We start from the raw sequence: 24,470 nt of genomic DNA, 5'->3' as shown, positions 1-24,470 counted from the left end.
CACGTGCCCTACTTGGGGTGTCGCACTGTCCTGTGCACTCCTATCCTATGGTCTGTAATGGGAGCGTGATAGAAGGTTTATTTCTGCTTCATTCTGCCTATCTCAGGATAACTACCTACAGTCAATGACCAAAGTGGTGAGGTACCCGACCAATTTTAGGAGGTCCAGTGGCTCCGTCAGTTTGTAATGTGAGCAGACAAAGATCCTATCGTTTTTATGGCAACAAGCTATATTGCTGATAATCTTCGATCCTATCATCTCCGTGAAGGAGCGGTACTGCTGATAATCTCCGCATATCGCTTTGATACGTGCTTGTCCAAGGATCTACGCGCGGTATACTCCATCTATCCAGCCACTGAAAACGATATAACTAGACACTCCAACCCATCAACGCCCGATAGCATTAAGCCACTAAATCGAACACCTCGTGTCCAATCCTGCGAGATCCAGTTAATCCACGCACCAGCAATGGCTGCACCCACCTCCTTTCCACTCTTCGGCCAACTGCCCCCCGAGCTGCGCCAGATGATCTGGGCATTCTCTCTTCCCGACATCCCCGCCGAGATTGACAAATGGAGCACAATATGTCCCATCCTAGGCGACGATGCCGATCAGCTGCACAAGTTGCTGCGAGCGCCTCGGATGGTAACGCTACGCATCCCCGGACTGATTTGGGTCAACCACGAGGCGCGCACCTTCGCGCAAAAGTGGATGCAACGCAAAGGATACCGCTGGTTTCCCCCCTGGCCGCGGGCTACTCCTGCTGGCGGCCACCCCAAGATTCACAACGATCCCTTTAAACCCTTCGACCGCGACTCCCAGGAGTTTCTCTGCCGATGCGTCGACGGGCCGACATTCCTCCACTACGACCCCATCTCGTTCATGTCGCCCAGCCACTACGAGCTCCTGCTGCCGGCGGGGCTTAGCCCTTTTGCCAATCGGGCAGAAACACGCCTGGCCGTTCCACTGGCGCTTCTGGAAAGGCATCCCGACGCTCTAAAGATGCTGTTCCATCACTATCTACTCCTGCACACCATTGTCGTGGTCCTGCCTCCGTACCCGGCGGAGGCAAACGAGACGACTTGCGATGGGTGGTGGACGGTCAAACTGCGCGAATGGGGCGAGGCAAGGCGTCTGGAGTATCATCGTGACTCCCAGCTTTCTCACGCGGAATGGGTGGTGCAGGGAGCCACCGACATCGGAGAGGAGGAGTGTAGCCTCATCGAGGAGGCGTTCAAGCAAGCATGGGATAGCCCATATTTCCCATGTACTGAGAGCCGAGGAATGAACTTGAGTATGTATGGCGATGCTTGTGTGATCCCTGTTCGTGCCGTGCACAAGACACGGTGGCGATTGCAAAAACCCAAGCCTCCTCGTCCAGAGAGCGAGGATTGAAGCGTATACGGCAACTGACCATTCAGTAGACTAATTGTGAATGGCTTGACTGCGCCTCTGAATTTCATAGAAATCTTGATCCAGTTTGTCCCTACCTTACCAACACTAACAGAAGTTACCAGAGGTGGTAAATGTATCACGTATTGGTACTTTACGCCATGAAGACCAGATGAGGCACTCCTTCCACCCTAAAATCCTAGACTGTCGTGCCCTTCTTTCTCCTGTACTCCACGACAAGCACTAGACTTCCACACTTCCTCATCAGTCTTAGCATCCTGTACACCCACAAAGATCGTTCATCATGCATCAAAAAGAACTCAGAGAATATCCTTGAATCCACAGTCATCAGTCTCATCACGGCTGCTGTATCACCTTTCTACATCTGGTTGCTCTCCAGGAAGACATCAGAGATATATAACTCTTAGTAGCCAACAATGTATCCCAGTAATGCTAGACAGGGTACGAAGTTAGGGTAACCTCCGTTGTCCCCAACGATATCTGATACCATCCCCTACTCGGTCTTTCGCTCCAACCGCACGGTAAAATGCCGCAACACCGGCTTCTCCTCCACGATCCTCACCCCTGCCCTGATCTCGGACCGACGATGGTACAGATCGATTAACGCCTGCGCCACATACTCCAGATGGTCATTGCTATACACCCTCCTCGGAATCGCCAGCCGCAGCCACTCCGTCTCGGCGAAACGCTCCTCGCCGGACTCCGGGTCGCGGCCGTTCAGCAAAGTCCCAATCTCGACTCCTCGCACCCCAGCCTCGAGGTACAGCTCAACCGCCAACGTCTGCGCGACATACTCCTCCCTCGGCACCTCAGGCAAGAACCGGCTCGCATCCACGAGAACCGCATGCCCCCCCACCGGCTGCTGGATCGGAACCCCGGCATCAATCAACCGCTGCCCGAACCGCTGGACCTGTCCGATGCGCGAGGCCAGATAATCCGCCGAGATGACCTCCTCCAACCCCACCGCCAGCGCCGCCAGATCCCTCCCCGCCAGACCGCCATACGTGCGGAATCCCTCGAACAGAATCACATACTCGGTCGCCTGATCGAACCACTCCCGATGCCGCGTCGCCAGGAACCCCCCGATGTTGACCAGCCCATCCTTCTTCGCGCTCATGACCATCGCGTCCGCCATCCCCAACATCTGGCGCGTGATGTCGCGGAGGGAGGTGTCCCGATACCCCGGCTCGCGCTGCTGGATGAACCAGGCGTTCTCGGCGAACCGCGCGGCGTCGACAACCAGCGGCTTGTGGTAACGGTCTGCCAGCGCCTTCACGGCGGCGATATTGGCCAGACTGACCGGTTGTCCGCCCGTGGTGTTGCAGGTGATCGTCAAGAGGATGAACGGGACGCGCGCGTGGGATTCCTGCAGAATGTCCCGCAGCATGTCGAGGTTCATGTTGCCCTTGAACGGGTTGGTGTCGGTCACATCGTAGGCGCCGGACGAGAGACAGTCCACGGCCGCGGCCTTGCGGAACTCGATGTGCGCGCGCGTGGTGTCGAAGTGCGAGTTGGCGGGGACGAGCTGGTCCTCGTGCACGAGGACGGAGAAGAGCGCGTTCTCTGCGGCGCGGCCCTGGTGCACGGGGAGGAGGTATTCCAGGCCGAAGAGGTCCTGCACGACCTCGTGCAGCGCGTGGAAGGAGGTGGAGCCCGCGTAGGACTCGTCGCCCGACATGATCGCCGCCCATTGTCGGTCGCTCATGGCGCCGGTGCCGCTGTCAGTGAGGAGGTCGATGAAGACGCGGTCGCTGGGGAGGGTGAAGAGGTTGAAGCCGGCCTCTTCGATCCATTGCTGGCGCTGGTCGCGGGTCGAGGGGCGGATATGTTCGACGGTTTTGACGCGCCAGGTTTCGGGGGTGGCGGTGTTGGGCATTGTGGGTTGTGGTGACGGGGTAAAGGGGTGCAATTGATCTTGTGCGCCGAGAGACGTGGTGAAGTTAGGGTTGGGGGAGTCGTTCTGTTGGGCATTCTCTTATATGCTCCAGCTCTCCGGGCAAGACAGGCGTCGACAGGTAAGAGCTGAGACATGCTCCAAGCGGCTCAACTGCAGCTAGCAGCCCAGAATTGTAATTCACCAGCGCTTCAAGAGTCTCACACCAAACTTGGTGCTGAATTCCTGTTTTCGAGGTTAGGTTCTGCAGGTCTGCTGCCCACTTGAGAAGAGGAGGAATGCCCTGATGATGTGCCACCGCCATTTCCCGGGCTGCCAAACGTCTTTGGCCACATCAATCCAAGGAATAGAGCAGCTCAAATGGAACTTTGAGACAAACAATCATATCACCGTGCATCTCTCAGTTCCCAAAACAACCCCATGCATTTCAGAACCCTGATTCGAGTCTTTGGGCCCTGCAGACCACCCAAAGCGGGGAGATGATGCACCCGAGCCCTGACTTCGTCCGCGACGTGCAGCAGCAACTGTTCCCACACCGAGCTTTTCGACTGGATGACTTGAATGTCAGTACAGCAGCCTGAATCACATCCCGTCCGAGTGAATTGGCTGAGATTAATCCCCGCCGCTTACATCACTTCCAGCTCTGCGATGCTAGATCCACTACACGAGTGGCAGCTGGTCCCGGATACTCACGGAATTCTTGCTGTCGGATATAGAAGGAGTATGGTAGATTGCTTTTCAACCGTAAGACTGCATGTCTGGGGTCGGTGTCGCTTCTGAGAGGGTAGAGGCTATTTCTGTGGTCGACTGCCATCTCACCTTTTTTGCTTTGCCTTCGATTAATGTTATCCCAAGAGCAAACGCCTACTGCGACTGTTTCCAAAAGAGAACTGCACTTAGTAATCCGTGAATATAACTACAGAATGTGCTTGTGAATGGGCAAGAGGAAGAGTCGTACACATCTAATATCACATTATATCGTTCTATCTATCTATCATTACACCTAACATTTATAACACACATGACAGGTTCATAACCAGGCACAACACCTACAACCGCACAAAGCGCTTGCCCATGCTGCGCTTCTTGAGCAGGGCACCAGCCTCCTCGAGAGCCTGGGCACGGCCCGGACCGTAGTCGGGCGTGGCACCGAGGGTGCCGAAAATGTCACCGATGTAGTTGCGGGGCTGGATGCCGGCGGCGAAGGTGCTGTTCCAGTTCGCGAGGATCCCCTCGACGATCTTGACCCCAGCGTTGTACAGGTTCTCGACGGCGGGCTCGAAAGAACCCTGGGTGGAGTACAGCAGGTTCTCGCGGGCGGTCTCGCCGGGGTAGGGACGGTCGAAGTCCGAGCCAGTGCGCATGACGATGATGCGCGAGAAGTCGGTCAGGTTGTGCTTGGAGGCCCGGACGAGCGCCTCCAGGGTGGCGTTGTCCTCCTGGGCGGTGGTGCAGTACTCGCCGGTGCCGTTGGTCCAGACCTTGGTGGTGTTGGCAAAGGCCTCGCCCAGCAGGCGGCCGCTGAAGTAGACATCGCTGGTGGTCACGTCGCACAGGCGGACGGTGGGGCCCACGGTGCCGGCCTTGTAGATGTCGCCCTCCGCCGTCGCGTACTTGGCACGGTAGGCCTTGGCGTCGTCGCTGTCGGCCAGGGTAGCGTTGCGGGCGAAGTTGGCGGCGATCTTGCGCAGCTCGTCGTTCACCTCAAACACCTCCGTCCCGTAGATGCTGGTGGGGTACTGGTTGGGGTAGTATCCACCCTGGGGGAAGTAGCCCGTGGTGGCGTTGGCGGGCATCTCGCGCATGTCGATCTCATACTGCAGAGCGACCTGGATGGCGAAGCGGGCAAAGGTCACATCGCAGATGCTGGCACTCTCGGGGTTGACCCCGGCAATACCGGCGACGAGGAAGTAGGTCTTGGTCAGGTCGAAGAGGGGGTTGAAGACGACCGAGGCGACGGTGATGGCAGCGTTGATCTCGGATTCACCAGTGATGAGCTGGCAGATGCTGTGATCGGCCGTGCAATGAACATCGGGGAAGGCGGGAGAAGCGCCAGGGATGGTGATGTTGTGAGCCAACAGGTCGAACTCGGGGATACCCCACCAGATCTCAGCCTCGGGTGCAAACTGTGGTTATGGTGAGCTTGGAATCCTGCAGCGATGGAGGTGGAGGGCATACCATAGACACGATGAACACCTTGGGGGCGATCTTGCCCGGGGCAGGGCTCACGGCAACATCGCGGGGCTGCTGGACAGGAACCGAGCGAGCCGCCGCCAGGGAAGACAAGCAGCTGCCGGCGAGCACGAGGCCCGTCGTGACGGATTGGAGAAGCTGCATCTTGTGCGCGTTTGGAATTGGGAGAGAGCACACTTCCTTCCCACCCAGCCGGCGCACAACACCCTCTTATATAGAGTCATGGCTGGTCCCAAAAAAAAAAATAATCCAGGAACTGGCATAGGAGCAGTCGGAAAGCACCGCTGAATCCACCGGCAGGAAAAATTGGGGAGTATTATCCATAGACGGGGGCTACTTGGGTTAACTTGGAAAGATCAGCGCTGATAGCGACCGGCAGTCGAAGCAGTTTATTCGACAAGCCAATGATCATCGTGGTATTCGGTCCCAAACCAGCCTTCTGGCTGAAGCATCCCCACTTCTAACGTGATTCGGCCAAGCCTCTTCGCTTTCGAGCTCCCTTCCATGGGTCCACTATTGCCATGCTGCAGAAGTTTGAAGCGATCTTCCACAACACCAGCCTCCTTGCGTGAATACTGTGTAGCTAGTAGTTGCATCCTGATGCACAGATGAGATGACGGCGATGAGTTCCCAACTCATGCAGGAACCGATCGGATGTCTCCGATGGATGATAGGGGACGGTCGATGATAAGATGATGAAAGTCGTGCCTGAGGACGAGGGATGTGGGATAAGCCCACTCGTCAGTCTTGTGCGGTGGAGCTTGGTTTATCTGGCTCTTATCGCATGCACCTTCACCCTCCAGTCAGAAAGAAGGTCAGTTATCGGCGTCCCACCGGGCTTGTGTGGGGACTCCTCCTCTGCCCCGGCCGAGCAAGATATCAGCAGGGTGAAGGCATTATCAAGGTGTGTCTTGGTCGGAGGTGGCCGCTTCCTGCATGACAGTCAGGGCGAGAGTCAGAGGAGATGGCCAGAAGGCGGGGAAGTGGATAAATCGAACCGCAATGGAGGGGAAAAGGTTCGAGACGAAGAATTAAGATTCTTTCTCGAAGGTTTCTCTTCCCCCCATATGGCGCGTGACCTGCGATAGAGGATGCGCGGGACCCATGGAAAAAATCGTGAGCCTTTTTTGCAGCGATGGGACTCATTCCCAAGGCATCCGAGATACAGAAGCACCAATGAGGTGGGCTCGCCAGCCTGCTCGGCCCCCTGCTCAAATTTTACTCACTGTCGTCTGTTGAGAGGTCCGTGAACAGGCGTTTGGGTGGTCCATGTGGGCACTACACAGTAGGCAGGCGATTGCGCCTCGATATTACCCAGTCATTCCGCGGTGTAGTTAGTTTGGTTGCGACAATTGGGCGGTCTTGCAGTCCTTGCTTGGCTTTATCTACTGTCGCATGTCGGGATGCATGCGCCGTCATGACTCCCTCTCGGTTACTATTTCACCCACCATCTCGAGGATATGCGAGGCCATCGGTGCTGCTCGACGTCCACAGTCCTCCGAAGTATGTACGAGGAAGTTGCGAAAATTTGCGGTTTTTTGAGGTGATCCCGCACGCTCATGACGATACGTAGATAAGCCGTTCCCAGCGTCCCGAAGGATGAGACTAGCTCGGCCACCGCGCCAAAGCCAGCGGTCCACATGCCACCTAACGTCTTCCAGATTATGCTAATTCGTTCCATTGGTGGAGACTCGGGTGATAGTTCACTGGTGTTCCTTGGGTAACCGCTGTCGCCAAAGTCTTAATTGAGGCTGTCATTCTGGCCGAGGGAAAGGCCAGCCTTGCCGACTGCCTTTCCGCACGGCTGGGATGGACGCTCAGCTTCGGGGATTTCCACGGAGACGGATTATAGAATGTGGTCGGTGTAAGAGCTATAACTAGCGGATTTAAGACAGAATTTAGTTAGCATGGAGGAGTGTGGAGTTGAGGGATGCTTCTGTGCAAGAATGGTACATCTGCGGGAGAGAGCATGGCCAGTCGCCTGCGCAGCCTTGCAGGAGGGCCATTGCGTTTTCGACGATGGAAGTGAGATTGAATAGGAAAGGATCTGCGATTGGCTGGGGTATGCACGATGCAGCGATAGCTTTGTTGTGTAAGTAAATGGGCGATGGAGTACTCCGTCGTGCAGAAGGGGAACGATGGGTTGGTGCCTGACGGATTGGTGTGTATGCCTCAGGCTGCAAACAATAAAGGCAGGCACATGACCGGCGAATGCATGGTTTGCACAATGGATGCAAACATGACAACCGCTGCATACGATGCAACCAAGCATCACCAACCATTCTCGGACTTCCCCTCAATGACAGCTTGCCATCATCCCACCATCCAGTCTATTTTCATTTCGATCTGCATCTCAAATAGATTGCTATCCCATTGTCACTCGTACAGTCATGTCCTCCCTCAACCCCCCCCTGCGTCACCACCCATTCTCCATTTCCCCCATCCTAGCCTGCGTCATCCGGTTCATGCAGATCTCTCCCAGACGCGGACCACCCAAGGGAGGCTGACAGCCATCGTATGTGTGGGATCACGGGAATAGAGAGAAAAGGAGGGGCGTCGTAAGAATAGTTGTTGATTGATTGATTGCAAATGAAAATAGAGGGCGAAGAGACTCGGAGTGTATGCGACGTCATCCACGTGGGGTGCACCGCCCATGACGTCACTTGGGGATTATCTCTTCTCTTGACGTTCATCTTTCCATCTTGTTCCTGACATCTTTAACCTCTTCTCAGCTTCTGGTTCTGTTTTCTTCTTATCCTCTGGTCCACCCTGTCAAAACAAAACACTCTGCGCGCGTTTGGCGATACTCCGACTCAACCCAATCCAACCGAACCGAAACCTCAGTAGGTTCCCCTCCATCCTTCTCCGCACCCTTTAACCCTCCGAGACGCAACCTAACAACAACCAACCAGTACCAAAATGGCCCCCATTCACGACCGCATCCGCGACGACCTCCTCGCAATGGAACGTCGCCTCTGGACAGCCCTCACGTCCGCCGACCCGGGCCCGGAAATCAAGAAGATGTCCAACGACGACGCCAACTTCCTCTTCCCGAAGCGCGATATCCTGACGCTGCAAAGCAAGGACCCGTCCCTCTCCGAGGCCCTGAAGCCTCCCTTCCACCACTTCGAGGAGTACGAGCTGAAGGACGTGCGCGTGCTGATCATCGACCTCATGGCCGGCACGGTCACCTACAAGATCAACGCGCGGCTGCGCGGCAAGATCGAGTTTAATGGCACGGGGTCGACGACGTGGAGTCAGGGGTCGGATGGGGAGTGGCGGATTGTGGTGCATCAGGAGACCTCGTTGGAGTGATCTGGTTTTTTCCCCCGATTTGGTGTGCACGGCTGTAGTGGGGGATGAGAATCGACGGGCGAGACCGTCCCGGCCCCGGTGGACGGCCGGTTGGAGATTGTGTCTGCTTCGCTTCGTACATACTTCCTGCTTGATACTCTTTTCTGTTGTTGACCTTGGACCAACCTAATTTCTGTTTTTCTGCGATCTACGAGGCATTGACGCGCCAGCGCGTTCGGCGGATCGCCGTGTCTATCTGGTTCTGGTTCTGGTTCAAGCTTATTTGCGTGATAATTCTCATTCCTGTTGCATATTTCCCCCGTCAATGTTACTTACGTGTCATGTGTGATGAAATCCGATCTCCTATTACCTTCCATGGTGCCCTGCGCTGAGCTGTCGAAAGAGAACGAGAGAAACGAGACCAGCGGAAACGAACCGCCGGAAAGCCGGGGGCAAATTAGAGCATAGAGCTGAAACTGTACTCTCGATACGCCAACCTCTCCTGGACCATTGAGCAGCAGTATTTAGTCCGTGTAGAAACAATCCCCGACCAGGACTATCCAATCAATTGACCTCGAGCTTTGGTAGAGATCGACGATTCGCAGTCCCCTCTGATTTTGGTTGTGTGTTCAGTTTTACCCGGTAGGGCTGCATAAAGAGTTTACCGGACCAGCCTGCCTATAGTGATCCATACTATACTCCTCCCGCTCACATTACAGGATACAGGAATGGGATCCCGGCTATAGTAGATAGAGTGTAATGATACTTGCTGCTGGAAGAGAGTGCATCGAGGGCGTAAAAGCGAATTGTACAAAAAGAGAAGTCACAACTGAGCAAGCGTATAATGATACAGAATATACTGTGTCTCCATGAATCCTCTTTTGGTATTGTTCAGGTGTTCCTAATGACACGCAATATCCATCCATCCTCAGCGGGAGTCTCTGTGCATGATCCGTCCCTTGCCTCCAGCTCAGCCTCTAGGTACAATTTTGCAGCCACGTTCCTCCAGTGTCGAGAGAATATATGTTAGAGAATAAAAAAATAAGAAAAAAAGAAAGAACAAACATATCCCAAAAGCAAGTCAAGCTAGACGGGATGGGGACGAATAATACCGAAAAAGGAGATATAAACCCAACCAGCAAATCACGACAGAAACAGGAAACAACCAACAAAGAAAAGCAAGTTTCTAAACACCATTCGAGAACCCATCGCCGCCAGCCTCCGTATCAATGCGCATCGCATCCTGCAACCCACACACCTCGAACAGCTTCTTCGGCCCCATCCCCTCCGGCAGCCCGACCACACCATCCTTCTTCAACCGCTCCAGTGCCGCCTTGATTCCCATGTAGGCCGGCGTGATGCAGCAGAAGGAGAAGATCATGATGCGGAAGCCCATCTCCTTGGCCTCCTCGGTGCTGATGACGGGGCCCGCCCCGTTCTCGACCATGTTCAGCAGCAGCGGCCACGGCGCCAGGTCCTGGACCGCCTGGCGCGCCATCTCCTTGGACGTGAACCCCTCCAGCAGGCCCACGTCGCAGCCCAGGTCGCGCGCCGCTTTCAGGCGCTTGATGCACTCGTCGTACCCGTGCTGCTGCAGCGCATCGGTGCGCGCGATCAGCACGATGTCCGACCGCAGTCGCTCCTTCGTGATCTTCGCGGCGCGCAGCCGCGTCAGCCACTCCTCTTGCGAAACGACGCGCTTGCCGGCGAGATGCCCGCAGCGCTTGTTGGCGATCTGGTCTTCGATGTGGAAGCCGGCCACACCGGCTTGGATGTATTGCTGCACGGATTTGGCGACGAAGAGGGGGCCTATTCGGGAGGTGATTGGTTAACCTGTCGCTCTTGCGCGGACTCCGGGCAGTGGCAGCCTACCTCCGTATCCAGTGTCCATATCAGCGATCAGGGGTGGCCCGTACGGATCCAGATTGGCGATCATCTCGGCGTTGGTGCGCATCTCGTACAAATGGGCGAGACCCAGGTCGGCCTGGCCCAGGCGGGAGGCGGTAGTCCCGGCGCCGGTCTAACGCCCGTTGGTCAGTGCTGGCACAGTGGAACTCTGCGGGGGAGTTGTATCGCAACAAGTCCGGGGAAAGGCGAGAGGGCAATTACCATGTACATAGCCTTGAAGCCAAGGTTCATTGCAATTCGAGCGGACAGACCATCGTAGACACCGGGACAAATGATCAGTTCGTTGCTTTCTTTGAGTTGGCGGCGTAGCTTGGACGCCCCGGTCACCAGCTGGAGATTGACCACGGGCTCCTGGCGCGATCCGTTGATATCGTAGTAGCCGTCCTGCTCGACGGTGATGGTGATGGTGTTGGTCATGCTGATCGTGGAGGCGGAGTCAGGGGTATCAGCGACTTTCATTGTTGAACGAGACAGTGAGGAGTAGAGAGGATTGCAGAAGGAAAAGCTGAGAGAGGAATGGCGCTGATGATGGGATCGATGGACGGGGTTCATCCCCAGCCTTTATAAGTATCGATCTGTTCTGGTCTCGGGACAATGTCTGTCCGCCAGGCAATAATGGCTTGCCATGAGGACAGTGTCATATCGCTGTCTGGAACCGGCCTCACTTTCCTGCATCCCCGTTTCGGATCATCCTCGCTGTAACTCCAGGCCTTGGCCGCCGATTATCGTCGTCAACTCCGACCAGATATCGATCCTAGGCATTCTTGGCCGCAATTGCAGCTGGACATTCCCGTCCAGCTCACCAATGATCGTGATTTGTTCTTGTGATGAGTCGCGTCCGCCATCTTTCATCCGACAAGAGCGCTGATAAGCTCCATCCACTTCGTCTCCACCCGCTCGCTGGCTGAGGAGAAGAGAATAATACGGGTGGAAGCCTGATAGGGCGTGAAGATCAGATACGCGCTGGGGCAGCTCCGATAATGCCCTCCCAGGCGGCGCTGAATCCTGCGCCGGGGAAGATTGGTCGTGTCGAGGTGGTACAGGCAAGAGGGCCACCGAGGGGTGGAGAACGAGCACCCATTCTCAACCGGACTGGGATGCATGTCAGGATTTTGATCACGCACAGGTCACCCTTTTCTTCAGGACAGGGCCTCCCTCCCTCTCTCTCTCTGCACCCATTTGGATCTTGGATGCATGGCAGTGATTGGGAGATGAACCACGCCGATCTGCAGGAATCGAGTCTCGTAAGCGGCTCGGCTGATGCACCGGACGTTAAGCGGCATGCCATCACGGAGCCCGGGGGCTATCTTGCGGCAAAGGAGCTGGAGCCATGGTTGGCGGAGAATCCGGGCAGCCGTGGCGTCGGAGGTAAACAGTCAGAATGGAGGGGGAGGGGGATGCAGACTGATAGCTAGACAGAAATCCGACGTCACAGCCGACCTCTCACTGGGTAGCTGCACTGCGTACTATCATCGCCGAGATTAGAGTGCATTGACGCGCGGGGGGGCCAAGGAGCTTGGCAGGTTGGTCGTGTCAGTCTCGCCCTGGGGGCCATGCGCTGGGCCGATCATTACTCTTTGAATCGGGGGTTGGCTGTGGTAGGTTAGGTATAGACTCCGCGTGTTGTGTCGTGGGTGAAGATGAAGCCATGCATCAAGTGGAATGAATGGATGGATTTCGGACCTCGATGGACATCACGCGCGCAAATCAGCCGATTGGTTGCTGGGCGGAGTTGAGACTCCGGATTTGTCCGGCTTGGCACGACCCAAAGACGGCAGGACCCGGAGCTGCTGCCTGAGGTTGACTTTTGTACTTAGTTTGTTTTACTACCTACTAAGTTACTACTAAGTTGACTCTCTAGACAAGAGTGAGAGAATAATCATCTCAGACTCAAGCAATTCGAACAGACTCTGTCCCCCTTCATGGGTGGAGTCCCCGGTGGGGCTTAGTCTTCTGCAGTATAACTATCTATTGCCTGCACCTCACCTGATCCGACAACAAGACCGAAAGCCACAGAGGGGGTTCGGAAAAGCACTATTCAGGCGAACTCGTGCTCTACCAATCCGTATTCGGATTGTCCATCGATGTGGAGACATGGCGTGCGGCATCTCGTCCATTCTCTGTTAGAGTCTGCTATCCAGCACGGCGCCTAGTCGTCGTTTTCCGAGCTACGCGATGGTGGTGGTTGGCGCGTGATCGACAATCTCACTCTCAACTGCCAAGAAGACCCTGAGCATTCTTCTGACGATCAGTGTGCCAGCTGGGTTGTCGCTGTTACATTCCATTTCCCTTCCCAGACAGGTTGGGGACAAGGGGAGACTCGGTGTTGCCAGCAAAGAGTACGAGGGGCGAGATACTCGCTCTATGGTCAGTTGGTTCACAGCAGCCAACCGTGCTCCGTCTGGCTGGAAGGTCAGAGCAACACATACCAGTAGCCTGGAAGTTCTCCTTCCGACGGTAGGGCCACGATCTGATCCTCAGGGTGTTCCTCCAGCCACCCACGGATTGTGGTCTGCATAGCCGTAAGGCACCCACGACCGCTGGAAGTATTTCTCCAGCACCACTTGCTGGTAAGTCCGGTCGTCGACACAATAACCCCCACCATTGGGACCGATATGGGGACAATGCACGGACGGGTTGAACTGCACCATGTTGTCATGCACTTCGCGACACAGCAAAGTGTTCTGACCCATTTCGTATGGTTGTCCGAAGCGCACCCTCCGGGTCAGAAACACCAGACAGTCCTCCTTGGAGGCGTACTGCTGGTTGGCTCCATGGCAATGGTCCTGGTGGGTCTGGCAGATGGCGTCCGCGAGGAGGGACGCTACTTTGGTCTGGATGGCCGCGGAATCCTCGAGGTGGAAGAGCTTCCCCGCCGCCTGCATGAGGGGCACGAAGAGATAATCCAGCCAGCGGAAGACGGCATCGTACTGGATGATTCGGCCGGACGAGTCATACTGAAACCAGGTGTCGATGGCGGCGGGGATCACGAGCTGGAAGGTGGTGATATTGAAGCTGAGGAGCGTGGTGGCCGCGGCGATATTGTCGGTGGCGGCAAACTGGGTGATATTGTAGGCGATGGGCGGCCCGAAGATGCCCGGATGGTCGGGCTGCGAGAAGAGTCCGAAGATGTACTCGTTGTTGAGCTCGCGGCCGTCAAATGTGCGAGTGGCATGCACGCGACCTTGGACCTAATGGGGGGATTAGAACTGAGCGAGAGAAGGAATATGAAGATCTGATGAAGTCGTCGGGAGGAGGGGGGGAAGAAGAAGTGGGAGGGGAGATGATCAACAAGGATATCAACAATTCACTCTGAAAATAGATATATATGATAGACATACATCAGCTGCAAAGATCGAGGAGTCATTGGCTCTTATATGCCCCCGGTTAGTGGGATAGAGGAAGTTCTGCCAGAAATAGTTCTGCAGCATCCACAGCTCGTGATAGGAGTAATGAGTGTGATTAGGGCTGGCACTCACCACCGTGCCAGAGGTCAAATAGCATAGCAGCAGCTGTAGTAGGAGAACCATGTTGAACTCTCACTAGCGATTATTTGAAGATGCCTTAGTAGTAGTGTCCGTTTCGACGCCACTGCCTCGCCCGTCCTTGCCCTACTATTTATATCTGCCCTCATCCGACCCGTCCGTAACAGCGTCAATGCGCACACTCAGCCCCGGAATCCTCACCACCATCAATCCTGGTTCGACATGGGATTCTTCTTGACGCATGGTCCGGCTGTTAATCTAATGTTCAGCAGTGTAGCGACCGCAATCAATCTCTCTGACCCACCCCGCTGCATGGCTTGTGGGCTGAGTAACAGTGTGCCGTGGGCGGAGCCTCCAGCGTCGCACACATGCACGATCCCAATGGCCAAATTTGCTCCGACATGCTTCTTCCCCTCGAATAACCGGCGATCATATCATCATCCATGTTCGCGCTGCAGGGAGTGCAGGTCTACCGCCGAGTTGGCTTGGTCATTCGTGCCATTTGGTCCTAGAACGACAGTCAGATGCCGATCTCCGTCCGGGGTCGGGGGTAAGCTGACTGAGAGTTGGGAAGATGATGCCAGTACACTAATGCCGGCTGTCGGGCTCAGTCGTGTAAAATTCGAGTCATTTTGGATGACTGACGGTGAGGAACTGCAAGTGATGGGATGCGACGCTGTGACCCGTCGCGATTGCAATATGACGCCATGCGGCATGGGCCAGCAAAGTTCGCTCCGATACTTGCATCATCCCTCCACTCAAAGACTTCAAGCGCAGGATAGCGATAACAAGCAGGATATCTCTGCATCTTCCCCGCATCTTGACTCGGAACGTGGCGGAAATCATGCGGGGCAGTCTTATTGATGGATGCTCCGGAACTATACTGTAGAAGGCCCTCCAGCTCAACATGTCGAACTCATCGAGTCCAAATCCTCAGAAATCCTTTCTACACCTCTCAGATCCCTATCACAATGACCTCCATCACGCTCACCGGCACCAAAGGTCGCCAGGTGGAGGATACTGCTTCCCACGACACGCCTGATGAAACCTGTGGGCTGCTTTTCGCGTCCTGCACGGAGAAGAGCAGCTCATAGTATGTAGGGCGTGCGCGGACGAAAATCTCGATGACGTGACTTTCTCTCGACAGGGGATGTGTGGTTTCCTGGATCACGATCACTTAGCACATATGCAATATTCTGATGAGGGGGAAAGGAACACATCTTTATCGTATCGTCCCTCTCATTGCAACAACGCGCTACCATCTCCAGGCCCGCGATGTCTTCGTCAAACGGTTTGCGAAGGCCGCTAGACGCGTGGGATAATTTCCGGCTGGATCTCCGACTGTGCTGGCCGAGGATTGGCCTGGGGATAGGATCCGCTTATTCTCTTGTTGGCGCTGGCTTGAATACGCTGCCTGGGAGCCTGGCATGCTCCTGGCCGGTAAATTGGTAGATCTTTGGCGCTTATATACCTACTAGTCTTCTGGATTCTGTTCGCTGATAAGTCACGATTAGGTCAACGGTCTGTCCCTTGGATTCTTCTTGACCTTGACCCTGAGCTCTACATATGCCTCGGAGGTCCCTGACATTAAAGGTCTTACATTTGCCGAGCTTGAGAGGATGTTCGTCCCGAGATTCTTAGCTCAGTTGAGCCTGGCAGCACCTCTGTACTCTGGAGTCATATGTGATCTTTGTATTAGCAATGAAGTGCAGAGGGTAGAGCTCTTATTGTCTTGGGTATATCTTTACTCGTATCTCGCATGCTAACCCTGTACCATTCCCGGTTCAACTTCTCGGAGAGTCTGATTCCCGTTCTAAAGCATGGAGGGTGATGTCTGGGGTGAGGATGGTCATGGAAACTGTGAAGATAACTGGTAAAATCGACTTTTCAGACCAGAAGCAAATAAGATATTATTCCCTCCAAGTCTACTCTACGGCTAATTGGCATCATGCCGAGAAGCAAGGGTTCTCCTCGTTCCCAGGACAGCCTCAATCAGCCGCCTCCACGAGTGATATTGTACAGCCAAGCCCTTATCCAAGAATACAGCCCATCATACGAGACAATCAACTCTTCAATCCACCCTATCAAGAAGGCACTGCAATTACCAACGCCACCAGGAACCGCCACGCTCCCACCGGCAACGTGGCAATCCTCCAAACCTCGTATGATCCCAACCCGGTCCACTGCTCCAATAGCAACGTCCCCTCCCCCGAACTGGGTTCTTCTCCGCAATGCAGCATGCATGCTAGTGGAGTTAGTACATCAGAATCAAGAGTCTCCGGTGGAAAAATCCTGGAATAGCTCCTTCTCACTTTAATGCTCCCTGCGTCCACGAGGCGATCCACTCGGATCCTTCAGCACGGAGCAAGGGATTGAAACGGGTATGCCCCGGAAGAAGGGGTTCCGAGTAAAGGCCGATCGGGGATGCTCGAATTGGTGCAGGCAGGCGGACGATTACCGAGAGCATTAAGTTAGGTAGTGTAAGGAGGTATGGAGGACATCTCAGGAAATGTCCAATGTAAGTTACAGAGTGGTTATACCTACTGTATAGTCAATTTAGTTACTTAACGTTAACTACTGCAACAAGTGAGTCATCGAGTTGTGCAGTGCTTATTCAGCAACTTACATGAATGCATTGCGATGCACTCAGTCGCCAATTCATTCTAAAGGTAGTTCTACTCCATAGCATTGACGTTGGCACCACGCTGATCGCAACCATTCCTTGCGTGAAGACCCTCATCTGCCTTGATTCCCATCATCGATCTTTGCCTGCGAGCGCCGATCTCTGTACCCACCGGCAGCGACGCATATCCACTCCCTCTCGGTGGATCATAACCGGCGCACATAAAGACCACCGCGGCCATGGAGATCCGATGCATACCCCAAATGCATGATCCTGAACACAAGGGGCGATCCCAGCCATGAGCAGAGGATAGATATTTCCGATGTCTCTAACCTTTAATACATGGCTTGTCTTGGCAGCATTCGAACAGGAAGCATTTGGCGAAGTTGCGGGTTGGCGGCTGCGGGTGGGCGCCAAGGAGGCAAGACATTCGGGATGTGGGGGGCATTACAGTAGGAATCTGATAATGTCAACTTAACTGAACATAATCAATGTCTATTTTCAGCCAACGGGTTGCCTCTATGGATACCTTAGTGGTTTGTATTTCCTATTAGTTACTACTTACTCCGTAGATGGATTAATTGGGCCGCATACGGAGCACGATAGACATAGGGCTGTACTTGAGATTGATTGGAACTCCTCTCGACTACATCCATGGTGGACTCCGGACTCACAATGCGACGGATAAATGACGCCAGAAGCCGCTTAGAAACAGAGTTGTTGCAGCCACGGTCAGAATTATTTCAACCCGGACCTTGGGAGGGCCACGGGCAGGCACCGCGACAGTCTCGGAGGTTGATTACGAATTCGACCCGCGGCCCCGAACAACACGAGAAGCTCATCTATATTTCCCCCGGGAAGGAAGCCGACAGGAGTTTGAGTTTGCAATCCTTCGCATGGAAGGGGAATGAGTTTATGCGTGCCATAACTTACCTTAAGGAATAGTTGCCTGCATTAAGGTAGTTAGTGTGGCAGTATGACTCGTTCGTGATAGGCAGCGAACAGCCTATCGGCGGCTAACAATTAACCCTAAACCCGCTCCGGTCGAGCCCCGAAACCCTCAATCCTCCGTCTCCGATCTCGATCCGACCTGCTTGTCTCCCCCTTGGGCTTCCATCCCTTCCCTGAATGGCTTTATGGTTCAGAGAAGGCCAGATAAAGTAAATAAAATTGTAGACACCTCCAAAGACTTGGAGAAGGAGAGAGGAACTATCAGACACATGGAACCGTACCAGCCCAAATGGAAGCACAATCCCGGCACAAAATAACTTCTTTACAGTTTCGGGATGCGGGAAAGAATTTTCTTGGGTCTTCTTTTAGAGTTTGCCGGTCCAGAGGAAAGACCGAAGAGCGTTTCAAAGATAAATGAATACTACAAGGTAGATTGTCTTCAAATCATCTGGAGCCTTATTGCCTGGAAAACCGGGCATAGTCAGGAGGCTTCTCAGAGTCCCCCTTCCACCCCCCTGAGAACCCACCGCTCCGGGGTTTCGTTTCCTGGGGTTATCACTCCAGGAATCGGTTCGTATTCTTAACTACTCCGTGTTACTCCGTGTTACTCCGGACGAAAAATGCCCAATTCATATTCCATCCAGCATGCGCATCTATCATTCAAAGATTCAACCCTACCCAGCCCTATGAGTGGCATCTCACCCCCAGGCACCCCAAGTGCAAACTTTTTCCTCCCTAAAGACGCCGATCACTGCCCATCGGACAGTGCAAGGACACCCAGTGTCAGTGACTGTTGGATCGATCGCCGCGATTGGCCCAGGAACCACGTGTGCCAAATTCCCAATTCGGAGATTGTCCATGCGCGACATTGTGTGTTTCGACCTTCCAGTGGGCCGTGGCTGCGCCGTAGCCCTGGGTCTGGCTTCCTATCGGGCCCGGTATGGATTCCTTTCTTATCACTGGTGAAGTAGGAAACCCGTACTCCATACACACAGTACGCCATAGTCCCTTCGTCCGCCCACTCGAGTCATTTTAGAATGGACTCCTTGTCCCTCATCACCGCCCAATTCTCTCTTTCCTTCTCTTCTCCTCCCTCCCTCCACTTGCTTAATCCTTCGCAATGATAAACTTTGCGATAACCACCTAAAGAATTTGGTAGACCCCGCCGATGTGGCGTCAGGCCCGTGGACTATTATCCTTGAATTGAGGTCCTCCCCCCACCCAAGCGAAGAGCCCACGGGAATCCAGTGCCAGACTCGGTGTAAGGAAGAACAAAAGGGAGACCACAGCCCTACAGTTCCGGGCTGACCCTCACTCTCCTTGGAATCTCTGGTCCAGCCCGATGACTCGGATATTGAGGACGCTCGAATCTTAACTGCCTTCGTTTTCGGGCTGTCACCCGCCTCTCGCCGCCAGGATGACCTCCAGTGTGAATACCTGGGTGTGGTTTGCAGTGGTGCTGCTGATCAGTAGGCTTCCTTTCTGAGATCATGGCCATGCAATGGAACTGATGGTGGCATAGCTCTCATGCGATTTGTCTCCCGCACCTTGCAAGTGGGTTCGCCGAGGAATCTGCAGATTGAGGACTTCGTGATGTTGGTGACTGTGGTACGTATGGGGTTGGCACGTCAAGAAGCATCCATAGAGTCCCTACTCACGACGACTGCGGCTAGATTCTCTACATCCTCCTCACCGTCTTCCTCATCCTCGTGGCCCATCATGGCACCAACGAGATCCCGATGGACCAAATCGACAGCATCGACCCCGCCACCGTCCCCGACCGCATCCTGGGCAGCAAGATGGTCATCGTGGTGGAACAGATGTGGTTGGGGACAATCTGGGGGTGCAAGGCCTGCTTGCTGCTGCTGTACTCGACCATGACGTGAGTTGCCTGGCCCTCTTTCTTTGAATATGGACTTCACCACTAACGCCATCCCCGACAGCAAAGGCCTCCCGCAGCATAAATGGGTCAAAGGCATCAGCCTCTTCTGCGGAATCTGCTTCCTGCTGATTGAGATTCTGTTCTTCGGGGGCTGGTGCCACCCCTTCTCCGCTTACTGGAGCGTGCCCCCCAAGAGCGTGCAATGCTCGGTGTATCGCAACCATCTCATTCTCTCGCTGGCGCTCAACGTGACCACCGATCTGATGATCATGGCGATCCCGCTGCCCCTGCTGATCAAGGCGAAGCTGACCCTGACCAAGAAGCTGACCCTGCTGGGGGTCTTCTCGCTGGGCGCCTTTGTGATCCTGTGCTCCATCCTGTCCAAGTACTACTCCATCTCCAACCCCTACGGCGATGAATGGGTGGACTGGTACGTGCGCGAGGCCGCCACTGCGGTGATCGTCGCCAACCTGCCCCAGACCTGGACGCTATTCCGCCGCATGTTCAACCTGAAGGGCTTCCTGCACCACTCCTCGTATGATCGCAGCCGCAGCCGCAGCCGCAAGACCAGCAAGTTCACCAGTCGCTTCGACAGCTCCACCATCCACCTGTCGCGCTTTCGCAATGGGGACAAGTCCCAGCTGCACTCAACCATTGACCGCACCGAGTCCGGCGAGCGCATCCACGACCCCCCGCTCGAGATCTGGGCCCATCGCCAGTTCCACGTCAGCAATGAGACCGAGGCGGCGACGCGCCACAGCCCGAGTCTGAGCGAGAGCAGCGGCGGCAGCAGCAGCAGCGTCCACAGTATCGAGTTCGAGGGGGTGAGCGTGCCCCACGTGAAGACGACGGTGACGACGACGACCACCACCACCCCGATATGAGCTTGCGATCTTTGATTTGCCGCCGATATTCCTTACCCATTTCTTATCTCCATCTTGTGCAATATGTGCCATATCATAGCATGATCTTTACGCATCCTGTATCCGCATACGATAGACGACATAGACCCTAATTAGAAGCATTAGAAGTCTCGCCGACTGGTGGAAAAAGTTGTGAATCTAACTTGTACCCCTGCTTGGAATCAACCTATCATGTAACTATGTAATTAAGACTTACTCGCCTCCAGGGGTACTTAATCCCGCTAATCCACTTAGTCGCTGCTCTAGCACTGTTAGCGGCAGGATCCGTTCGCACAGCACGATCCGACCGCGTTGACTCGACCCTTCCATCTACCCAGAGCACGCATGACTCTCGAGAAGGTACAATATGACATACCCTACCCCCTTCCTAAGGTACAGCAAGCCAAAAGCACCCACCCCACCACCCCCAATATAAGCAACCCTCCGAGCCCTGGGTGTCTCCACCACCCCCGAACAAGACACTGACATGACAGGGAGGGGCAGAGATACAGTAATCGACACTAGACAGGGATCCCATTCCTGGCACTGCACTATCTTTAACAGTACCTTTCTGATCCCTCCCCTCCCTCCCACGGGCAATTTCCTTCGAGGGGGCAAGCCGGCCTCTTAGCGAGCTGGCATGCATTAGCCTCGGCCACCGGTGACGGCGCTAGGGTTGCTTGTCGTCTGAGCCGGTCTGGCCTCGGGTTGATAATTCAAATCATGCGGATTGGTTTCTAAGTTAATCTGGCGGGTACATTGGGTTGTTTGAGGCGGTGGATGACGGACGGGTCCTCCTTTTCTCTGGTTTTGTCCGTGCATCGGCCTTCGAGGCGTTGGTTTGGGATTGAGTAGATAGAGTGCCTTTGTGGATCTTTCCCCCTCTCCTCTTCCTTTCCTGTCGACGCGGGAGGAAAGAGCTGAGCCGAGCGGGCACAGCCACAGTACACCTACTACTTATGGTGGTGACATGGCTCATGTTTACTTGAGATGTGAATGGAAAAAAAATTAGAATGCATGTAATGACCCCAGGGGTAGAAAGGCTCCCAGCCCGCAGGGCAGAGTCAAGTGACAGTACCTCGAAGTCATTGGGAGTACCCCTGTTGGTAAGCAAGCTGGCAAGTTGAGAGGTTTCCTCACCGGGAGCTAGAGTATGGCTGTATGCTGTACCCTGCTCTGCGGATCTGGCTATGTCGGGATTTGTGTCGCTGGATTCATCCCGGCTCTAAGCAAGGAAACTCTGAAGCTTGAGTTTAGATCTCTTCGTTTGCATGGGTTGCCGGTTCGAATAGCCATGGCTGCGAAAGTTAAATCTACAACCTTTCCCAGGATTCGAGAGCCATCTACGCTGGTTCAGGCACCAGGTCTGGGCGATCCTCCGGGACTGTCTATCCGCATTGAGTTTCGGCCCCAATTCATGCCGGTTAAGCTTATTCTTGCATGACGGGATGGAATGCTTGGCGGGGGCGGGATTGAGTTCCGAACATGATCTATCACTGAATACTCTGTAGATAATACATCAGCTTCTTGCTCGTCGGGAGGTGGAAGCTGAGAAACGAGAATAGTGGAAAGAATGTAGGGGGTAAACCCCCAACGCATCCGAGTACTTTCGCAAGATGCTGACCGGAGGCTGGGGCCGAGTTTTGTAGTACTGTCATCATCCTGGAAGGACGATCCTCTCATCGCTTGGAAATTTCTATTCCGCCAGCAGCACAACACCCTCGATACGATGAGTATCCAGGACATCTCTATCGCAGAGGTGTGGCACCTCATCCTCGCATGCGACGGGCTCGATTGGACGGCCTTCGGGCTATGGGACCAGCACGCCCGAAGCCAAATCGGGACCCTCTACGAGGGGGGATGAGCGAAAATACTATCGACGAGCGTTGTACCCTAGCTGAGCCATGGACCACGCCGCTCTCTTTGCTGAGATGACCAAAGCCCTAATCTACGGAGGTGACGGACGTATCATCGTCGAATGCAACCCCACCACAGAAGTCATCAGTACTTATCGGGCCTTTCTTGCAGTTTATACTTCCATCGTGGCATATCCCAAAGGGATCACAGCCTACGCGCACAACCCTAAAACAGTTCAAGTCATCTAGACAAAAATCACGATCCTTAGAATGCGGCTGGTGTGGCGGCTGTTGCCAGCAAAAAATGGAGCTGCGGGGAATCGAACCCCGGACCTCTCCCATGCTAAGGGAATATTATACCACTAAACCACAGCCCCAACTGCTGGAATTCAGCCGGATTGAATGTTTTATAATCTTGTAGCAGGGTGTGGCAGTATTTTGCTTTGGTTGTGGCTGCGAATGATACTGTTGTGGTCACTTACTGTTGGTGATGGTCTGGGAGTGGCTTTCTGTGATTGAGTAGGTAGTCACTGCTGTTATGTATGATTATCTTGTCCCTGTTGTCTGCTGCAGTGGTTCTGGGGTCCCTTTGGTACCGGGATGGTAGTTCTATCTATTTATCACCTCTGATTCTTGCAAAAGGGGCATCACGTATCGAAGGGGTTATATGAGCTTCTGTTCATGAAGTGGTAGAAGCAATGTGACTACCCCCGAGAGATTCTGGGTAGCAGGGGCAAAAAGAGAAAAAGATGATGAATTTGACTGTTCCACCTGGGCTGTCAAGAAGTCAAGAAGTCAAGGTGTGAAAGATAGACATGGCATTACATTGCTTGACTTCAATGCTATCACTCAGTGTATTGCTGCACAGGACTGATCATGCAGTCGCTTCCAGAGAGCTCCCTTCTGCACCAAGTGATGTCTAACATGTGTGAATGTCCTTCACAAATTGCTAAGACAGCTCTGTTGCTGGTGATCTTCTGTGCAAGCTTTGACTCAAGCCAGCCCGCAATGTCCTTTGAGGCTCGCCTTTGAATAATCAGATGTGGACAAAAACGCTAGCAGGAATGCAAAGGATATTACTATTCTACTTCTTATAAGGTTATACAAAGGATAGGGACTGCAGCAGGACCGGGCTTGTACTAATATCACTAACAGCGTAGTCAGATTAAACGGGAGATATCTGATATCATACAAGACATTAGGGTTGACTCTGGAGTCCCGTTAGCATAATGTATCCGGGAGCATACATAGTCTTTCCCAAGTGTCAGTAGTAGACATACTATATCTTGAATACATACGTCACGGATCATCAGCCAAGCCTTGATACTAAATCTCAATCCATAGGTTTTACGAAGCAAAATCTGGAATCTCCATTTCCGGTCTTCCCATACCCTAGAGTAAAGTGTAAAGAGCTAGGCAGCGAACCACATCCACCCCCCCACAGAGCCACGACACATCAAGGCACAGGCTGAGGGCTTCTCGCGTCGCAACACAACTTGTGGAGAATAGAGTGCAGGAACATCACCCTCACGTGCTCATAGTCAGGGTTAAGCGAGAACCCCCTATCAAACCTCATCCCAGCCTCAAGAGGGAACTCGATCTGTCCACTTGGTGCGCTCCAAATCACCGGCTTCCCCGGATGACCGGGACACGCCTCGTGGAAGAGCAGCATCCGCGGGGGGTGCGCCATGCACGTCGCCGCCCCAGCGAAGATCAAATCCGGGGTCAAGGAATGGTTCTGCCGCTGCCTCCGCCACTCGAGCTGGAGGAAGCGGCGGGCGAACTCTTGTGGACTGTCGCCCGCGGCGAGGTTGGTGGGGATTTCAAAGCATGAGATGGGAGTGAGTCTGTCGTAGATGTTGTTGTTGGCGACCTGAGTGGCTTGGAACCCGCGGTCGTCCAGCACCGATCTTTCGACAATTACGCGGATGGTGTGCCCTTCAAACTCGGTGTACCAACCTTCGTGGGCAATTGGTCTTGGGACATCCATTGTAAATTGGTTGATGGATCAGTTCTGTGGACTGGGGAGAGCTTGAGTTGTTTCCAGGCCGGTGTGAGGATCCTATCGG

At 54.2% G+C, this 24,470-nt stretch overlaps 9 protein-coding genes and 1 non-coding gene across 10 annotated transcripts; 3 read left to right on the top strand and 7 right to left on the bottom strand.

Annotated features, from left to right (window-relative positions):
- Positions 1-468: 468 nt before the first annotated feature.
- Positions 469-1,557, top strand: BP01DRAFT_369372 (2EXR domain-containing protein; the record flags this gene model as incomplete). The annotated part of the gene is made up of 2 exons (XM_025576548.1): positions 469-1,294; positions 1,508-1,557. The coding sequence occupies 2 exons, from the start codon at positions 469-471 to the stop codon at positions 1,555-1,557; spliced, it is 876 nt and encodes a 291-aa protein (XP_025427069.1).
- A 349-nt stretch (positions 1,558-1,906) lies between these two features.
- BP01DRAFT_369371 (tryptophanase) lies at positions 1,907-3,289 on the bottom strand (the record flags this gene model as incomplete). Its single annotated transcript, XM_025576547.1, has 1 exon — positions 1,907-3,289. The coding sequence occupies one exon, from the start codon at positions 3,287-3,289 to the stop codon at positions 1,907-1,909; it is 1,383 nt and encodes a 460-aa protein (XP_025427068.1).
- A 934-nt stretch (positions 3,290-4,223) lies between these two features.
- On the bottom strand, positions 4,224-5,736 carry BP01DRAFT_426646 (purine-nucleoside phosphorylase; the record flags this gene model as incomplete). Its single annotated transcript, XM_025579803.1, has 3 exons — positions 5,486-5,736; positions 4,361-5,433; positions 4,224-4,269 (listed from the first exon to the last, which is right to left on the bottom strand). The coding sequence occupies exons 1-3, from the start codon at positions 5,642-5,644 to the stop codon at positions 4,224-4,226; spliced, it is 1,278 nt and encodes a 425-aa protein (XP_025427067.1). The 5' UTR covers positions 5,645-5,736.
- Positions 5,737-8,156: 2,420 nt separating this feature from the next.
- On the top strand, positions 8,157-8,977 carry BP01DRAFT_188071 (nuclear transport factor 2 family protein). Its single transcript, XM_025570921.1, has 2 exons — positions 8,157-8,343; positions 8,413-8,977. Exon 2 carries the CDS (start codon positions 8,420-8,422, stop codon positions 8,813-8,815), a length of 396 nt encoding a protein of 131 aa, XP_025427066.1. The 5' UTR covers positions 8,157-8,343; positions 8,413-8,419; the 3' UTR covers positions 8,816-8,977.
- Positions 8,978-9,980: 1,003 nt separating this feature from the next.
- Positions 9,981-11,161, bottom strand: BP01DRAFT_306774 (isocitrate lyase/PEP mutase family protein; the record flags this gene model as incomplete). The annotated part of the gene is made up of 3 exons (XM_025572254.1): positions 9,981-10,603; positions 10,667-10,814; positions 10,904-11,161. 3 exons carry the CDS (start codon positions 11,159-11,161, stop codon positions 9,981-9,983), a joined length of 1,029 nt encoding a protein of 342 aa, XP_025427065.1.
- A 2,018-nt stretch (positions 11,162-13,179) lies between these two features.
- Positions 13,180-14,232, bottom strand: BP01DRAFT_369367 (uncharacterized protein; the record flags this gene model as incomplete). Its single annotated transcript, XM_025576546.1, has 2 exons — positions 13,180-13,893; positions 14,044-14,232. The coding sequence occupies 2 exons, from the start codon at positions 14,230-14,232 to the stop codon at positions 13,180-13,182; spliced, it is 903 nt and encodes a 300-aa protein (XP_025427064.1).
- Positions 14,233-18,737: 4,505 nt separating this feature from the next.
- BP01DRAFT_408423 (uncharacterized protein) lies at positions 18,738-20,527 on the top strand (the record flags this gene model as incomplete). Its single annotated transcript, XM_025578817.1, has 4 exons — positions 18,738-19,230; positions 19,284-19,369; positions 19,435-19,643; positions 19,705-20,527. The coding sequence occupies exons 1-4, from the start codon at positions 19,179-19,181 to the stop codon at positions 20,525-20,527; spliced, it is 1,170 nt and encodes a 389-aa protein (XP_025427063.1). The 5' UTR covers positions 18,738-19,178.
- Positions 20,528-20,842: 315 nt separating this feature from the next.
- Positions 20,843-21,107, bottom strand: BP01DRAFT_187978 (uncharacterized protein). The gene has a single exon (XM_025570920.1). The coding sequence runs from the start codon at positions 21,032-21,034 to the stop codon at positions 20,876-20,878; it is 159 nt and encodes a 52-aa protein (XP_025427062.1). The 5' UTR covers positions 21,035-21,107; the 3' UTR covers positions 20,843-20,875.
- A 1,599-nt stretch (positions 21,108-22,706) lies between these two features.
- Positions 22,707-22,778, bottom strand: BP01DRAFT_t297. The gene has a single exon. It is a non-coding gene; the product is annotated as a tRNA-Ala (tRNA).
- Positions 22,779-23,599: 821 nt separating this feature from the next.
- BP01DRAFT_369365 (uncharacterized protein) lies at positions 23,600-24,391 on the bottom strand (the record flags this gene model as incomplete). The annotated part of the gene is made up of 3 exons (XM_025576545.1): positions 23,600-23,653; positions 23,700-23,793; positions 23,973-24,391. The coding sequence occupies 3 exons, from the start codon at positions 24,389-24,391 to the stop codon at positions 23,600-23,602; spliced, it is 567 nt and encodes a 188-aa protein (XP_025427061.1).
- Positions 24,392-24,470: the final 79 nt, after the last annotated feature.

This window comes from Aspergillus saccharolyticus (assembly GCF_003184585.1).
Source record: "Aspergillus saccharolyticus JOP 1030-1 unplaced genomic scaffold BP01scaffold_53, whole genome shotgun sequence".
Classification (NCBI taxonomy): Eukaryota; Fungi; Ascomycota; class Eurotiomycetes; order Eurotiales; family Aspergillaceae; genus Aspergillus; species Aspergillus saccharolyticus.
Note: the sequence above shows the minus strand (reverse complement) of the source record. Positions and strands in the feature narration are given on the sequence as shown.

Excerpts from the sequence above, each read along its gene's own strand:
- BP01DRAFT_188071 (XM_025570921.1), top strand. The coding sequence starts at position 8,420 with ATGGCCCCCATTCACGACCGCATCCGCGACGACCTCCTCGCAATGGAA.
- BP01DRAFT_187978 (XM_025570920.1), bottom strand. The coding sequence starts at position 21,034 with ATGTCAGTGTCTTGTTCGGGGGTGGTGGAGACACCCAGGGCTCGGAGG.